The sequence below is a fragment of the Erythrolamprus reginae genome, chromosome 3, assembly GCF_031021105.1.
Source record: "Erythrolamprus reginae isolate rEryReg1 chromosome 3, rEryReg1.hap1, whole genome shotgun sequence".
Classification (NCBI taxonomy): domain Eukaryota; kingdom Metazoa; phylum Chordata; class Lepidosauria; order Squamata; family Dipsadidae; genus Erythrolamprus; species Erythrolamprus reginae.
The window spans coordinates 89,580,672-89,597,425 of NC_091952.1; the positions used below are offsets into that span (position 1 = coordinate 89,580,672).

At 38.6% G+C, this 16,754-nt stretch overlaps 1 protein-coding gene across 1 annotated transcript in view; it reads left to right on the forward strand.

The window, feature by feature from the left end:
* The window catches only part of TNNI3K (TNNI3 interacting kinase), a 297,450-nt gene that overhangs the window by 12,321 nt on the left and 268,375 nt on the right, over nucleotides 1-16,754 (forward strand). The window contains exons 3-5 of the mRNA XM_070746161.1: nucleotides 5,806-5,891; nucleotides 7,089-7,186; nucleotides 8,282-8,392. Of these exons, the coding sequence (XP_070602262.1) occupies nucleotides 5,806-5,891; nucleotides 7,089-7,186; nucleotides 8,282-8,392 (295 nt within the window). The remainder of the gene's footprint in view (nucleotides 1-5,805; nucleotides 5,892-7,088; nucleotides 7,187-8,281; nucleotides 8,393-16,754) is intronic.

Sequence of the window (16,754 nt, forward strand, 5' to 3'; positions counted from 1 at the left end):
TTTTTAAAATCTAACATTCACACAAATGTCTTGCTGAATTGACTATGTTTTTTTCTTCTTTATGTAAGAAAAACAGTCAGTGATGCAAAAGAAGAAAGAGAGGAAATCAGTTCAAAACTGTTCCACAACTTATTTGTCTACGAAATAATTTGGGACACGTTGCAAACCCACGGCATTTTTATCATCCAATTTTAAAACACAGTTTGAAACTTGGCCTTCTAATAAACGTTCATCATTATTTTAATTATTGTTTCTTTTTTCTGTAAGAATCTTTTCTTAAATCAATGGAAAATAGGAATGTCCAGTGAAAACAGCTCTAAATATAAAAAGTGCTGCTTCTATGTATTTACTAATTAATTATCGTTATGAAGTTTGGTTTATATATTTAGTTTGTTGCTAGTTTTCAAACTATATTTTCATTAATGAACGCTGTTTTGTTTCTCTAGCATACAATCATAATAGGAGGTAAATTACTATAGTTAATGAATCATAAAACTGCCAATTCTGTAGCTTTTTAGCTATCTTGCATTTTTGCTAAAACCTGTGCGTAACAGGTACCAATGTTGCAGATCAGTTTTTAATAAGATCACATATCTGTATATCCTAGGTGAATATCATAATATTAGAAGCGCATTACTAATAATGCTTTCCTTTTAATTATTCACTTCATCCATATACTTCTTTGGGAAGCACCATGAAATCCTTAGGCTGTATTAAAATGTATCAGTTCAATAGCGGTAGAAGAAAATTAAAAAATAAATTGGGCTTAGAATTTTCTAATGCATATGTAATATTCAGTGGCTGTAGAAATTGCCAGCATAGTTGTATGGTACAATTGTACAGAAAGTGAGGGGGGAATGGAGAAAATAGCATTTCTTTCTTAAGGATAGATATTGTTTAAAATGAAATTCTTTTAATTGTACATATATAATGGAATCATTATGCTTCAGATTAATAGAAAATTACAATGAAATGACTACAGATGTTTCTAGATAATTTCTTGAAAACAGAATCATCCTTTTCATGAGCAAGATGCAAAATAATGTTATGATTTTTTAAAAAGCATTCCTTGTTCCCTGTTTCCCTTGAAAATTTTATTAACTTTTATTAAGGTTTTACAGCATTCCAGCAGCTTAGCTACACAGAAGAAAGAAAAGAAGCACTTTAAGTGAAATGTAAGGAACGCCATTCTTGGGGAAATTTGCAGCCTGGGCAAATATATCTCTCAGGATCTAGTATTTCCTCTGCTCATTGCTTTTCTTCCCTGGAAAAAATATGGGTCAGTATTCCTGGCCCTGGGAACTGAAGACATCCCTTGCTAATATATCTGCAACAGAGAAAGGCATTGGTTGGGCTCTGCTTATGACATCATCATCTAGAGAGCCAGCCTATTGATTAAGGTGCTGGCCTAGAAACTAGGAGCCCATGAGTTCTAGTCTCGCTTTAGGCATGAAAAGCTGGCTGAGTGACTTTGGGCCAGTCACTCTCTCTCTGCCCAACTTACCTCACAGAGTGGTTGTTGAAAAACACCAGGAAGAAGAGGCAGTAGGTACGTTTGCTGCAGGGGTGTGTTCTATTTACCTTTCCTGTTGGTTTGCATTGTCATGGAAATGCATGTTTTGAGCATGCACACCTCTTCCAGGAAAATAATAATACTGTAACAATAAAGCTTCTGCACATGCGTAGAAGCTAAATTTTCACATGCACAGAAGCAAAATCAAAGATGGCGGCCCCCACGGACTGGCACCAACAGAACCTCTCTGTGATGTCGGTTAGAACCGGTAGTAACCCACTTCTGGTTTGCCACCTTGAGTTACTCATAAAGTAATAAAGTCAGTATAAAACTCAAATAAATAAATTGAGCTAGTGAAAAACGAAGAACTGCATTCTGTTTTCCAGTCCCAAGCCAGCTTGATAAAAGTGCTTATGAGAAAGATATTGGAAGGAATAGCCTGTCAAAAGAACAAATCCTACATCAAAAGAAGTTTGATGAAGAATCATATTTTCCAAATCACTAGGGGGAAAAAATTACATTTATTCTGTTTTGGGTGGTCTCCACTTCAAATACTATGTCCTGTTCTGGACACAACATTTACTGTACTCCACAATTACGAAGGATTTGGAGAAACTGGGTTAAGTCTAGAACATGTCCAATGCGGAAATTAGAAACTATGTTTTAACTTTTAAAAAATGCTGCAGGGAGTACAGGATATGATAGGAATCTTCAAATACTTGAAAGGATGTTGGTCAAGACCTGCTCCCTCTATTTCCAGAGCTTACGACAAAGATTTTACAATAAAGGATTGTTGTATGAAGTACTACAAGAAAAAGCCTTCCTAACAATAACATCCATTCTGTGAAACTACACTGCTCAAAAAATAAAGGGAAAACTCAAATAACATCCTAGATCTGAATGATGAAATATTATCATTTAATACTTTGTTCTGTAGAAAGTTGAATGTGCTGACAACAAAATGAAATTCATTGTCAATCAGTGTTGCTTCCTAAGTGGACAGTTTGATTTCATGGAAGTTTGATTTACTTGGAGTTTTATTCTGTTGTTTAAGTGTTTTCTTTATTTTTTTGAGCAGTATAATTATTGAAAGAGGTAGTGTATTCAACATGTTCAGATAAAGGCTGAGTCTACTTTAAAATGGATTCCTGTGCTGAGCAATTAATAGCCTCTAGTAGCATCCTCTGCTTCTGTGATACTAAACAATAGCAAAAAGAAGATCCACATGAATAAGACTTAGGTCCCATCCTCCCATTTGTCTTCTAGCCCAGGGGTCTCCAACCTTGGCAACTTTAAGACTTGTGAACTTCAACTCCCAAGATTCCTCAGCCAGCTTTTGTTGGAAACTCTTATTGTCATTTTTCTTGTTAGACTCTATCGAGTTAGATATCATGCTACACTTGTGTGGCTGTCTCCTTCTGTCTTTCTTCCTTTAAGCATACTAAAGGTAGTTGTTCTGCCAGCATGTCCCAACTGCCCGTAATTACAGGGTAATTAGTCCAAAAAGACACACACCACACGATAGAAGGGGAAAAAGTCTTTATCAACAGAAAAGCAGAAAAAAAAACCCTTTATAAATGTCAAAGGGATTTCCTGGTACACACAAGGCACAGGTTAAATGCAATCCAATTTCTCACCCAGTAACTGGGAAATTGAGTCCAATTGCAAAGTCCAGAAAGTCCACACACAATCTTGAACAGGGAAACAGCAAAACCACAATCTTGATGAAACTATGAATCAGATAAACTTCCACAAGCCTAAACCAGCATGCTGTTCTTTTTATCTGTAGCACTCATTACAGCAGCCCCACCCAACCACAGGTGGCCTCACTTATCTCCTGTAGTAATCCTTCAGTTGTTCTCTCCTATAGATCACTCTATGCATGTGTGGATCTGTCATAAGTTTTTGTTCAGAATTCAGGGATGATAAGGATGATTGATCTCCTCCTGGGCTGTCTGCCAAACTTCCCTCTTCCCTGCTCCTTTTTGGCTTTGTCAGAGGAGCCTTCGTCAGAGATTCTATCGGGAGCAAAACAGACCTGTGCCATGTGGATGTTTCCCCCACCTCCACCTCCACATTCCTTGGGGCAGGAGCTGGGCCAGAGCCAACCACAACAGTAGTCAAGAACCTTTAGCCAAAGATCATCAAGGAACCCAGTTTCAGGAAGCAAAATAACTTCATAAGGCATGATCTTAATAAGTTTGTTGACTGAAACTAACATGACAAATAGTCCCTATCCTAATGTCTTTTTATCTTTTCTATCTCTACTTTATATTTATATTATGTTAAACATACTACAATACTATATTTGTATGACAAATAAATAAATAAATAAATAAATGACAGGGAAAAACAATGCTTATAAACTTATCTTCCCAACGTGCAGAAGGAAGACTGGCCAGGAAAAGTATATAGAGCTTACTTACTTTTAACTAGGGTGGACAGGAAAAATATTATCTCTGTTTAGTTCTTGTGTAACTATGAAGAGGGAACTTTAATTTAGAGTTTTGATGATTAGACAGAATTGATCAGTGTTTCTCAATCTCAGCAACATTAAGCTTGCGGATTTTCACTCTACTCCGATTCACACAGCTGAAATTTGCTGAAGACGAGAAACTCTGGGAGAGATTATAGAAAGAAGACTAATATGATGTAATGTTGTAGAGAGATTAAATATATTTATACTTTTAACTGCTGTGAAGAGTATCAGAAGCCATTCCTTTATATCTTTTTCTTTCTTTTTTTATTTTTTTCAACTTGCTGCACTTTTTCCTTTTTCATTTCTATCTCTTTTTCTTTTTTCTCTCTTGATATTAGCTTTTCTATTTTTTATCTTCTTTTTAAAATATTTTACTAATATATATATATGTTCTGTCTGGGTCACTCCAGAAGCCAATACCAACCCAAAAAGAGAAGCCAGACACACTGGTAAAAGGCAAAGGCAGTTTTATAAAATTCAAGAAAAACACAGGTAACAGAAAATGTCCTTACAAACAGGAAAATGCTGTATCTTCAGATATATTCAGGAAGGCCAAAAGTCCATGCAGCAATACAGAATTCTTGCTGCCAAGCCAAGGCTGTAGATAGCAGACCGACACCTCCCACGGATCTTCCAAAGCTGCTGGGCCACAAGCCAGGAACAGAGACGCCAGGCCAAGCTGATAACACTCCACATGGCTTCAAGGGCTTGCCTGCCTTTTAAACCCTGTTGATGAGGACCACACCCAAACCCAGCTGTTTCTACTTCAATGGTGATAATATCTCTTTAACTGCTCCTTTCGTTACTCTGAACGTCGCTGTCTCATGTCAATGACAGCTTGTGCGTCATCACCTAATGACTCCAAGCTACTGGCTGGGGAGAGCCCCCCCCCCCCCGGGCTCTCATGCTGTTCTCCTTCATCCCATTCCTGATTTTCCTCTCCCCCGTCCGACTGTTCAGCCCCCTCCTCTGCGCTGTCATCCTCCTCCGGGCATGGAGCCAGCAGAGACACAGCTGGTCCCTGAGCAGCCTCAGGCTGAATCACAACATATATATACCAAAATTTGGTACTGTGGTTATTCCAAAAATTATGCCAAAAATAAACTAGGAGAAGACAATGTGTGCCCATTCAAATGTTGGTTTTTCTCCTAGTATTCAATTTCTATGGCCCATCTGAGTGGATCTTGCATGGAGCTCCATCTTTACAACATGTGTAAATCGAGCCATAGTCTTTCTTGATGTTTTCCCAGATTCAGGAGGGTTGGCATTAATCTAACTTTCCTCCTGACTATATCAGCTTTCTCACATTGAGCTTTTATTTTCCTGTTTAAAAAAAAAGTCTTTTTCTGAAAACAAGAGAGTGACAGGATATAGAAATCTCAGAAATTATCATTCTTTTATACTATTGTTTGAAAGGTTTGAAGAGAAAGTTGGAGAAAATAGAATGTGATAGATTTCTGGAATTTTCAGAATGTGGTTTGTGTAATAGCAAGCAGAAGCTAACAAACTGAATTTAGCACACATTACTTTGACAGTTTCTTAGTAGGTAGCAGCATACACACCTAAGCTTGTTTGACCTTGAAAAGACTACCTAGGATTGGATCCACTTAGTACTTGAATAGGAAACTATCCCAAAATCCTACTGCTTCATTAAACTAGGATGCAGTCACCTCATAAATAATCAAAATGTTGTCTCATTTCATATCTTATGAAATCATGATGTATTTTCTCCTCTTTTAGAATTTTTCCAATAAATGAAAACACACCAAAATATGACAACTAGACTTATCTGTGAAATCTTTTTTTCTTTCAGCTCTGATGAAGCTTTCAGCAAAGTGAATTTAAATTACCGCACTGAAAATGGGCTATCTCTTTTACATGTGTGTTGTATTTGCAATGGTAAGTATTTCAGTATCATCCTTGTTGCCATGGTTAATAGTTTTACCTGATTTTAATAAATCTCATCAAAACTATTACTATTGGTTAATCTTCAGCATTAATCTGATCTAATCATACAGTGATCAGGTGACAATAGCAAAATTATTTCAACAAAATAGAAAGAAATGCAGATAATGGTGGTGATGATATTTAGACAAGACATTTTTGGGGCCATTTGCATTAAACTCAGTTACAAATTAGAACAAGAACAATATTAACAGAACCACGGAGAAGAAGCAACCATGGTTTTCTGCTAATGAGGAAAAAAGGGTTGTTGCGGTAATATAGAAAATGGGTTGTTACTGAAATTTAATAAGGAAATAATACGTTACAGATATAGGGACCACCTCATCCAATGATGTATTATAGAATGTACTGCAAATGTTATGATCTTGGGTGTTTCGGTCTTAGGAAATTATTTTTCAGACAGATAAAACTCCACACAAAATGGGTAAATATACAGATGATATTTATTGTTTGGTATTGTCATATCATAGACTTACTAATGAAACGACATTCCTCAGTTTATGTCCATAATCTGTCCCATTATGGGTAGATGAAAAGAGATTCATTTCTCCCATCTGCAAGCTATTGCATGGTCCTTTCTTAAGACTTAAAAATGGCTTTTGGAGAGCATGGCACAATTACCCAGCAGCCTAGGTATAACTCAATGGCCAATAAGAACACACAGATAAGATCACATGTCATGGACTACATTACCCACAGTGCTATCTGTTACTACATTCCCCTAATGCAATCTCTTAAAGAAACAGCTCTTAAACTGAGCAAAATATCCTTTTGGACTAGCAGCACATTGGGTGTTCCACCTGTATATACACATTCAGAATCTATTCTAAATCACTTAATCCTCCATAGTATCAGAAGAGATAGTTTATAAGAGCTACCTGCACAAGAGTATAGACAATCTCTTGTATTGGAATATATCATTTTCCTAATCAAAAAGCACAACTGAATTCATCTCAAATACCATTTAACCAATATTGTTTATTTTCCAATACTGTATAGGATAATAAGGGAAGTAAGTAATTTCATTGGACTTCTAAATTTAAATATATTACTAATCAGAAGGAGAGGCACTTTCATCTGCTTGTATCTGATATATTTAACATACTTCTGTGACCAATGTTTATTTCACAGGACATAAAACCCATATTCGGACCCTTATGCTAAAAGGGCTGCGTCCCTCTAGGCTGACAAGAAATGGATTTACAGCTCTGCATTTAGCAGCTTACAAGGTAAACAGGATTACATTAATTAACTGTATCTGATTTCAAAAGCGCTTGATTCTTATGTTTCCTGGAGGATATATCTTTCAGTTATTGTAGAGACTTGAGAGACTTCCCAGAGAGAACCTCTTAGCTCGGAAAAGCTTTGCTCAGAAAGCATGTCTCCATGTCCAAGATTACTACAAGTTATTATTCCATGACAAATTTTAATCAAGGGCAATTTTCATTAGGGTAATAACATAAATACGGCGCCTAAGACAATAACACCTTATTGATCTGTCTAGCTCAGCATAATTTTTATTTGCCAATCTGTTCTCTGAAATGTTTGCGACTACTACTCTTAGGATCTTCAGCTAGTGTAAAAAATTCTAGTATGTATATACGGTGGTACCTCTACTTAAGAACACCTCTACTTAAGAACTTTTCTAGATAAGAACCGAGTGTTCAAGATTTTTTTGCCTCTTCTTAAGAATCATTTTCTACTTAAGAACCCGAGCCCAGAAAAATTTCCTAGGAAATTTGAGAGTGGCATGAAGGCCTGGCCAGTTTCCTGTCATTCCTCTTTTAATCCCGGTCATCTCGGGCTTTTCTAGGCTGCTAGAGGAGCCTTTCGGTGGCGTTGAAGGAGGCTTTGGCAGTCCAGAGCGAAGCATTTTCCTTTCTCTGGGCACTTGAAGATGGAATAAACTTCTGCCAGCACCCAGAGAAGAGAAATACTTCCTTCGCTATGGGCAGCGACTGTCATCCTCCTCTTCTTCCTCCTTGTCCTCCCACCCAAATTCCGAGCTTTTATTTCTTTCCTAATGGGTTTGCACACATTATTTGCTTTTACATTGATTACTATGGGAAAAATTGCTTCTACTTACAAACTTTTCTACTTAAGAACCTGGTCACAGAACGAATTAAGTTCTTAAGTAGAGGTAACACTGTACTTGTTTGAAAAACAGAAATATATACCCAATAGCCGTAGATTTTCTTAAGAGTTTTCTTAAGAGTTCCATTTAAGATCTCCCTGAGACTCTTGGCACTTTCTGCAAACAAAACATGTCACTACCACTTCCCATAATATTTTTATAAATAATTATTTACTTTTCAAAATTTCAGGACAATGCAGAACTTTTGACGGCTTTACTGCACAGTGGAGCTGATGTTCAACAAGTTGGTTATGGAGCACTTACCGCTCTTCATATTGCTACAATAGCTGGTCATCATGAGGTATGCTTACTTACACGTATATATTGTAATAATAAGAATTAAAAACAAGATAGATGTAAAATGAGTTGTCCATAGTGATGATAGTTAGGAGCCGGGATGGCGCAGCAGGTAGAGTGCTGTACTGCAGGCCACTGAAGCTGACTTGTAGATCTGAAGGTCAGCGGTTCAAATCTCATCACCGGCTCAAGGTTGACTCAGCCTTCCATCCTTCAAAGGTGGGTAAAATGAGGACCCGGATTGTGGGGGCAATAGCCTAGCTTTGTTTAAAAAAGTGCTATTGCTAACATGTTGTAAGCCGCCTTGAGTCTAAGGAGAAGGGCGGCATAAAAATTAAATAAATAAATAAATAAATAAATAAATAAATAAATAAATAAATAAATAAATGATCAATACAATCAAAATGATAGGTGTGACTGAGAGCTAAAAGTTCAGTTCCCTATGAACATGCATCACATATTAAAAGGAGTGGGGCTTCAATTTTCCAATAATATCTGTCATTTTCATATTGATCTAAAAGTACTCCTTTGCAGTTGAATAGAATTCCTATTGATTAAGTACATTTATGTTTCATTTAGGGATGTTTCTGTGCTGCTAAATATTATTGAGAGTTTGTGTCAAGAAAAGAATTTAGGAATGTTTTTAAATTTGTAAAACATAAATTTCTAAAACACCTTAAAATAATTGCTGTTTTCTATACAGAAATGCCATCTATAAACGCCTGTCTATGAATGTTTAATGTATAAATGTTTTTATATAATTTTCTGCTGCAAAATTAAGATACACACTACATAAAATATATATGAGTGCCTGGAGGCTGTGTAGGCTTTGATCAGTAGTGGGTTCTGAATTAGTTTGCTCCCAGTTGGTGTGCACACTCACGCAAGGCTTCTGCACATATGCAGAAGCGTATTGGGTGGGTGGGCGGAGCCTCCTGCCACCGCTGCTACTAGTTCTAAGAACTGGTCTGAACTGGGAGCAAACCGCCGCTGGCTTGGATGAGAAAAAGCTGTCTCTGACTCAGTCTTACCACGATGAAATGGCCAAGGGTGTTTAAGCCAATCAGATCAGGGTATGTTTGAAGTGTATGAAGCACTGACTGAATGCTCCTTTTTAGCACGCTCTGATTGGCCTGTTAGAAAGAACACTCTGTTATGTTCTCGGAATGCCCAGCTGCGCGTCAACTTCAACTGTTTTTGAAGAAGTAGAGCGTGGAAACAACAGTGTGGATGGGCCATTAATTACACATTGGACCTATTCAGATGATATGCACACTATAGTTTATGGGTATATCTTGGGTGCAGTTGATTACACATGGAGTTCCTTTCTCTGGCTTTGTCAGGCCTGCATAGCTTGCCAACCACCATTTTTGGATTCTTGTCTCATCTGCCAATATCTCTGCTCTAACTGGAATGTCTTTAACAGAAGGTAGAAGTTATGAGTAGAGGACATCACAACCACAAATTGAAAACCAGCCAGCATTGGCCATTGCAACGCTCTGCCTGGCTCATACAACCACTTGCCTTCACAACAAACTATAAACCATGGAGAACATATATTCCCAACATAGTTATCCTATTACTCTGTTACATTTATCAGTAAAACTTTAGTTTTCAGTCAGAAAATATACTGTGGAATTTGTTAATTTATTTGTGATCCAAGTACAGTTCAGGTGAAATAGATAAGAGACAGATGATAGATGAGAACTTGCTGCAGGCTTCTAAAATCATAAGCAAAATGTTTCCACAAGTTCAGTTTGTAGCACAGATGGTAATATATAAATGGATTTGTAACACTCTTTCTTCCTTCTCAGCTTGATCTAAAGCCTGATCAGTCAGAAAAGATAAACATTTCTGCCAAAACAATCTATTGCTCAGCTTCGCATATTGTATTTTTGTTTACAGCTGTAAACAAGTGGTGTTGTGAAAGTGCTGCGGTCTCTCTCTTATGATTACATACTGAGTTATAACCTCTGAGGGTGAATCAAAGGCTGCTGTAGTAACTAGAAAGTTATTATCATTTGAAAATGTAGTTTACATCTAATTCTGAACTCTCCTGAATTCCTTCCCGGAGTAATCCAGATGGGCTTTGGACCTACATTCTCCTGGAGGACTCATTTGACCCTCCTAATGTTTTTTCTGTGAACCAATCCAAACTTTTATAGCAATACAAACTTTATAATGTTGCACGTATCACTTATTGTGTGTCTCCTTAATTGTTGCATTATGAATGTTCCAATATACTGTATTTTTCTGAATATAAGACACACCTTTCCCCCCTAAAAGAGGTTGAAAATTTGAGTGTGTTTTATACTCTGAATGAAGCTTTTACTAAGGTTTTTTTAGCCCTAATTTATTTATGTATTTATTTATTTTATTAATCAGATTTGTATGCCGCCCCTCTCCACAGACTGGGGCGGCTAACAGCAATAATAATACAATGTAAACAAATCTAATATTTAAGTTAATTTAAACCCCCAATTTAGAAACCAATCATACATACTAATATACCATGCATAAATCTTATAAGCCTAGGGGGAGGAAAAGTCTCAATTCCCCCATGCCTGATGACAGAGGTGGGTTTTAAGGAGTTTACGAAAGGCAAGGAGGGTGGGGGCAACTCTGATATCTGGGGGGAGTTGGTTCCAAAGGGTCGGGGCCGCCACAGAGAAGGCTCTTCCCCTGGGTCCCACCAAACGACATTGTTTAGTTGACGGGACCTGGAGAAGGCCAACTCTGTGGGACCTAACTGGTTGCTGGGATTTGTGTGGCAGAAGGCGGTCCTGGAGATATTCTGGTCCGGTGCCATGAAGGGCTTTATAGGTCATAACCAACACTTTGAATTGTGACCGGAAACTGATCGGCAACCAATGCAGGTGCTAACACTGTCTTCTGTGCTTTGCTAGCTAAGCAATCTTTCCTTTGCCTGCTTCTTTCATTGCTGCTCCCTTCCACAATCAACTGAGTCCCTTTTCAGCCCTTACCAAGTGCTAACAATGAAGCAATCTTCCATGGTTTGCAAGCAAACCATCTTACACCTTTTTTCAGCCTTAACTAGATGCTAAGGAGTGAAGCAATCTTCTGTTCTTTGCTAGCAAAGCGATCTTCCCTTCCCTGATTTTCTCTTTGTTTCTCTCTGGAGGGAGAGAAGTGTTTTAGAAACTGTTTTTCCCCCCCAACCAGGGGATAAAAAGCAAGCCCATGTGCTCAAAACCAGCAAACTAATATGCTAGAGTTGACCAGACCAAAGACTATCCAGATGAATACCTGATAGGCAGATTATTTTTTCTCTATTTTCCTCCCCCAAAACTAAGGTGTGTCTTATACTCCAAAAATATGGTAATCTTTTTAGTACAGGTACTCCTCAACTTACAACAGTGCATTTAGTGACTGTTTGAAGTTACAATGGCACTGAAAAAAGTGACTTATGACCATTTCCCACACTTATGACCAGTGAAGGGCTGCTCATTGGTGGTGGTACTGGAACACTCCCAGTGGTGAGCAGCTTTATGCGCATTCACTGAAGCCAAATCTTGCATGCATGACGTTTTGCCAATTTCCAGCTATTTTTTTTGCTTCCGCACATGCACAGAAGCAAAGATATCGCCAAAAATTTCCGCAAGCCACACCAGGCTTTCAGGAGCATAGTGCTGGAGGGAGGACGTCCAGGTCCAGCAACAGCGGTGGCACTGAACTCCATCCGTACGGCATTCTTTCCCATGCCACATGACATCTTCTTCAGCGCGATGATGCTGCCCCGAGCAAGTCAGAAGCTGGTTCAGAGCCTCGTGGCTTTTGGGAGCACATTGCTGGAAGCTTGACTTAGTGGCTCACTGCTCTCTGCTGAGCTTGCCTAGACTATTCTGACAATGATTGGCTTCTGCTAGTGCTGCTCAGTGGGCGAAGGGAGCAGAGTCCCTCCGATGAGCGAGATCTTCCCTCCTCCTTGCCTACTTTTGCACAGGTGAGACCTCTGGCTGCCCCTCCCTTATTACAAAAGGTTCTCCCTACTACTAACTCCGCGTCCGGAAATCTCACCTGTGTAAAAGAAGGCGAGGAGGAGGGAAGATCTCGCTCAATGGAGGGGTTCTGCTCCCCTCGCTCTCTGAGCAGCATTAGCAGCAGCCATTCATTTTCAGCATAGCCTAGTCCAGTGTTTCCCAACCTTGGCCACTTGAAGATATTTGGACTTCAACTCCCAGAATTCCCCAGCCAGCAAATGCTGGCTGGGGAATTCTGGGAGTTGAAGTTCAGATATCTTCAAGTGACCAAGGTTGGGAAACACTGGACTAGGCAACCTCAGCCGAGAGCAGTGCGCTGCCAAGCCAAGCTCCAATGCTGTGTTCCCAAAAACCACGAGGCTCTAAACAGCATACTGCTGTTGCTAGACCTGGACCTTTAAAAATCATACAGTCATGCACATCAAATGAGATTTCGCTTCTTGCGCATGTGCAGGAAGCAAATCTCATGCCAGGCGCACGTGCCCTACCGCTGGTCAGCTCTGCATTCAGCTCCATTTCCACCATCGGAACAGCGTCAACCCCCTGTCCGTCCAGCAGCCCCTCACTGCTTATGACCATTGCAGCATTCCAATGCTGCAATATAAATGGGATTTAAATTTTTATGCTTGACAGCTGACTCACATTTATGACAATTACAATGTCCCAGAGTCATCTGATCCCCCCTTTACGACCTTCTGACAAGCAAAGTCAATGGGGAAACCAGGTCCACCTAAGAACCATGTGACTAGTTTCAGAACTACAGTGATTCACTTAAGAAAACTGTTGAAAAAAGTAAAAACATAAGGCAATACTCACTTAGCAAATTTCTCACTTAGCAACAAAAATGTTGGCCTCAATTTTGGTTGTACATTGAGGACTATCTGTATTTCTGAACATGTCATAAACAAAACAATTTTTGTAGTAAAAAGTTAAAATATATACCTCATAGAAGCCTACTCTTTTCTAACTGGCAGCAAGGAACTGGGGGATTGGATAACTTTATAGTCCTCTGTAAATCATTATTATTGATTAGTATTACCAACTTCATACCTAAGTAGAACAGAAATGTATAGATCAAGATCTAAAATGATGTGCCACTCCGAGTCTCCGGAGAGGGGCGGCATACAAATCTAATAAATAAACTGTTCTACCATTTGATAAGGATTAGAAATAGAAAAATTACATTTTTCATTTATTTTCCAGTTTCATGTTGTTACTAGTACATTATTTATTATTATTATTTATTAGACTTGTATGCCGCCTCTCTCCAAGGACCCGGAGCGGTCTAATCCAATGCAGATTAACTAATCCAATTACCCAATTTTAAGATTAGTTTGAATCATTTATACAAAAAGCACCAAATCCAAAAATTCTTGGTTCTATATTAAGATGCCTATATTTCATTTCATTTTATTGGATTTGTATGCCGCCCCTCTCCGTAGACTCGGGGCGGCTAACAACAGTGACAAAAAACAGAATGTAAAAATCCAATACTACAACAGTTAGAAACCCTTGTTATAAAACCAATCATACATACAAACATACCATGCATAAATTGTAGAAGCCTAGGGGGAAAGATTATCTTAATTCCCCCATGCCTGACGGCAGAGGTGGGTTTTGAGGAGCTTACGAAAGGCAAGGAGGGTGGGGGCTATTCTAATCTCTGGGGGGAGTTGGTTGCAGAGGGTCGGGGCCGCCACAGAGAAGGCTCTTCCCCTGGGCCCCGCCAACCGACATTGTTCAGTTGATGGGACCCGGAGAAGGCCCACTCTGTGGGACCTAACTGGTCGCTGGGATTCGTGCGGCAGAAGGCGGTCCCTGAGATAAACTGGCCCGGTGCCATGTAGGGCTTTATAGGTCATAATCAACACTTTGAATTGTGACCGGAAACTGATCGGCAACCAATGCAGGCTGCGGAGTGTTGGTGTGACATGGGCATATTTAGGGAAGCCTATGATTGCTCTCGCAGCTGCATTCTGCACGATCTGAAGTTTCCGAACACTTTTCAAAGGTAGCCCCATATTTTTGTTCTTAAACTTTGATATCTATCACATATTATTTCTTATTCTCAAGATTTAATTATATAGTAAGAAGAAACAAATTCAGGTCAGAGGTCACTGTGTATGATGTATCCCAACTATCTGAGCTAATCTTTCTTTGGGTGACAAATATATCATTTCTTCATTTGAATGTCAGCCTGACATTCATAGGACAACTCTGTGCATATTTACTCAGAATGAAGCCTCGCTGAGTTTAATGGAACTTAGATCTAGATAAATGAATTTAGGACTACAGACCTAGTAGGGTTTTTTTTCTATCTTTATATTCAGAAATACACAGACAGAAGGCACATACAATATCTAAGGATAATGTATGTTATATCAAATATGAAGGCTGCAAACACATAAAATTTGGCACGTGTTCTTTCTGAATTAAGAAATGCAAGAAGCAATTTATTCAGTTGCTAGCTAGAGCCAAGGTTGACTAGGAGAAAATCATTCATATTTAGTATTCATATATCAACAAAGATGTAATGTCACAGCATAACTTATATTTCTGTTTATATATGATATTCTTACAGTCAAGATAAAGTGCTTTCTAAACCATGGTGGCACTTTTATTATAAACAGGAAAGTTTTACTGAAACATTTCATTAATTAAAAATACTTTTTACTGCATTTCATTGTGACCATCTCTTAATCTTAAATCCTGGTCTACTGCATGGTCATTAAACTCTAGTTAATTTTTGGGATTATTTAATTTTCCTCATCTCGTGTATTCAGTGGTGTGCTACCTGGGGATAAAATCATTCACTGTGTAAGAACCTTATGCTATCATAAATTTAGTAACAGCTGCAGCTCTGGCATGTTGGCAGGTTTGGATGAAATAATGAGATGAAATCCATCCAGTGCGTAATTAATATGCTTAGTATTTCTGCTTGTACTTTATACAAAAACCAAGCCCAACCAAATGGAACTACAGTTAACCCAGAATTAATTATTCTTTCCACATTCACGTCTTATTACAAAGAGAAATCAAATCTGCATGCTGATAAATATGTTTATATGTGTTCATTAAAATACTGGGGTATTGCATATTGCCATTTTCTACAATTTACACTCATATTACATGAAAGGGATGATTCAGGATGAAAAAAGGGATACAGCATTTTAATGTAGCAGAATATACTGTATGTAGAGGCAGGCGTGTTTGCAAGGAAGCAAATAATGACATGAATCTGATGACATCAACACAAAAATGCCAAAACGTATATAATTGCATCAAACATAATTTTATACACACGCGCAGGCAAACACACATACACAAACACACTTGCAGCATTTGTGTGATTCCAATATTATTTCTATGTCATCATTTTGATATTATCATGGTTCATTACATATGCTGCTGTCAGCAAATAGTTCTCAGCCATATGATGTCTATTGGCCTACAAGTAGGGCATAACACTTTATTTATTTATTTATTTTATTTAGTAAAGCATGAATTAGAATATATGTTTTTTTGCTGAATTTGAAAATTAAGGGAGACTAGGATAGATCTATTTCGGCCTTATTTTGGCCTCATCGGCTAGCCATACTCACTGGGACTTGAACCTGCAACCTTTGCCTTGTAAGGCAGAGATTTATCCTCTAGGCTACAGTATCCAATCCCTTCAGCTCTGCACCAGGGAAGGGTTACATATTTTTGTGTCGAATCACCCTGGTGTATTGAAGGAACATCACAGCTCCTTATTTGCCTCTCGGCCCAACCCAGGGCCAATTCCAAGGCAGTTAATTTTATTGATAGCTGACAATTCTATCTGTATGTGTCACATGTTTTTTTTTGCTGAATTTGAAAATTAAGGGAGACTAGGATAGATCTATTTCGGCCTTATTTTGGCCTCATCAGCTAGCCATACCCACTGGGACTTGAACCTGCAACCTTTGCCTTGTAAGGCAGAGAATTATCCTCTAGGCTACAGTATCCAATCCCTTCAGCTCTGCACCAGGGAAGGGTTAGATATTTTTGTGTCAAATCACCCTGGTATGTGTGTGTATGTATGTATGTATGTATGTATGTATGTATGCATGCATGTATGTATGTATAAATATGATTTGAATACATGAAATGAATATGAATAGAAAGGAACAGACAGGGATGGTAGGTATACTGTTCCGCTTATGCACGCCCCTTGGAGACCTCTTAGGAATGGGATGAGGTCAACAATAGACAGTCTAAGGTTAAAATTTTGGGAGTTTGGGGATAAAACCATTGTTGTGGCCCATCCATGTCCTGCGCAGCTGGTCACAGATCCTGAGGATTAAGAGGCAGTTGTGGTGCAGTACCATTGGCCCATGCACCTGG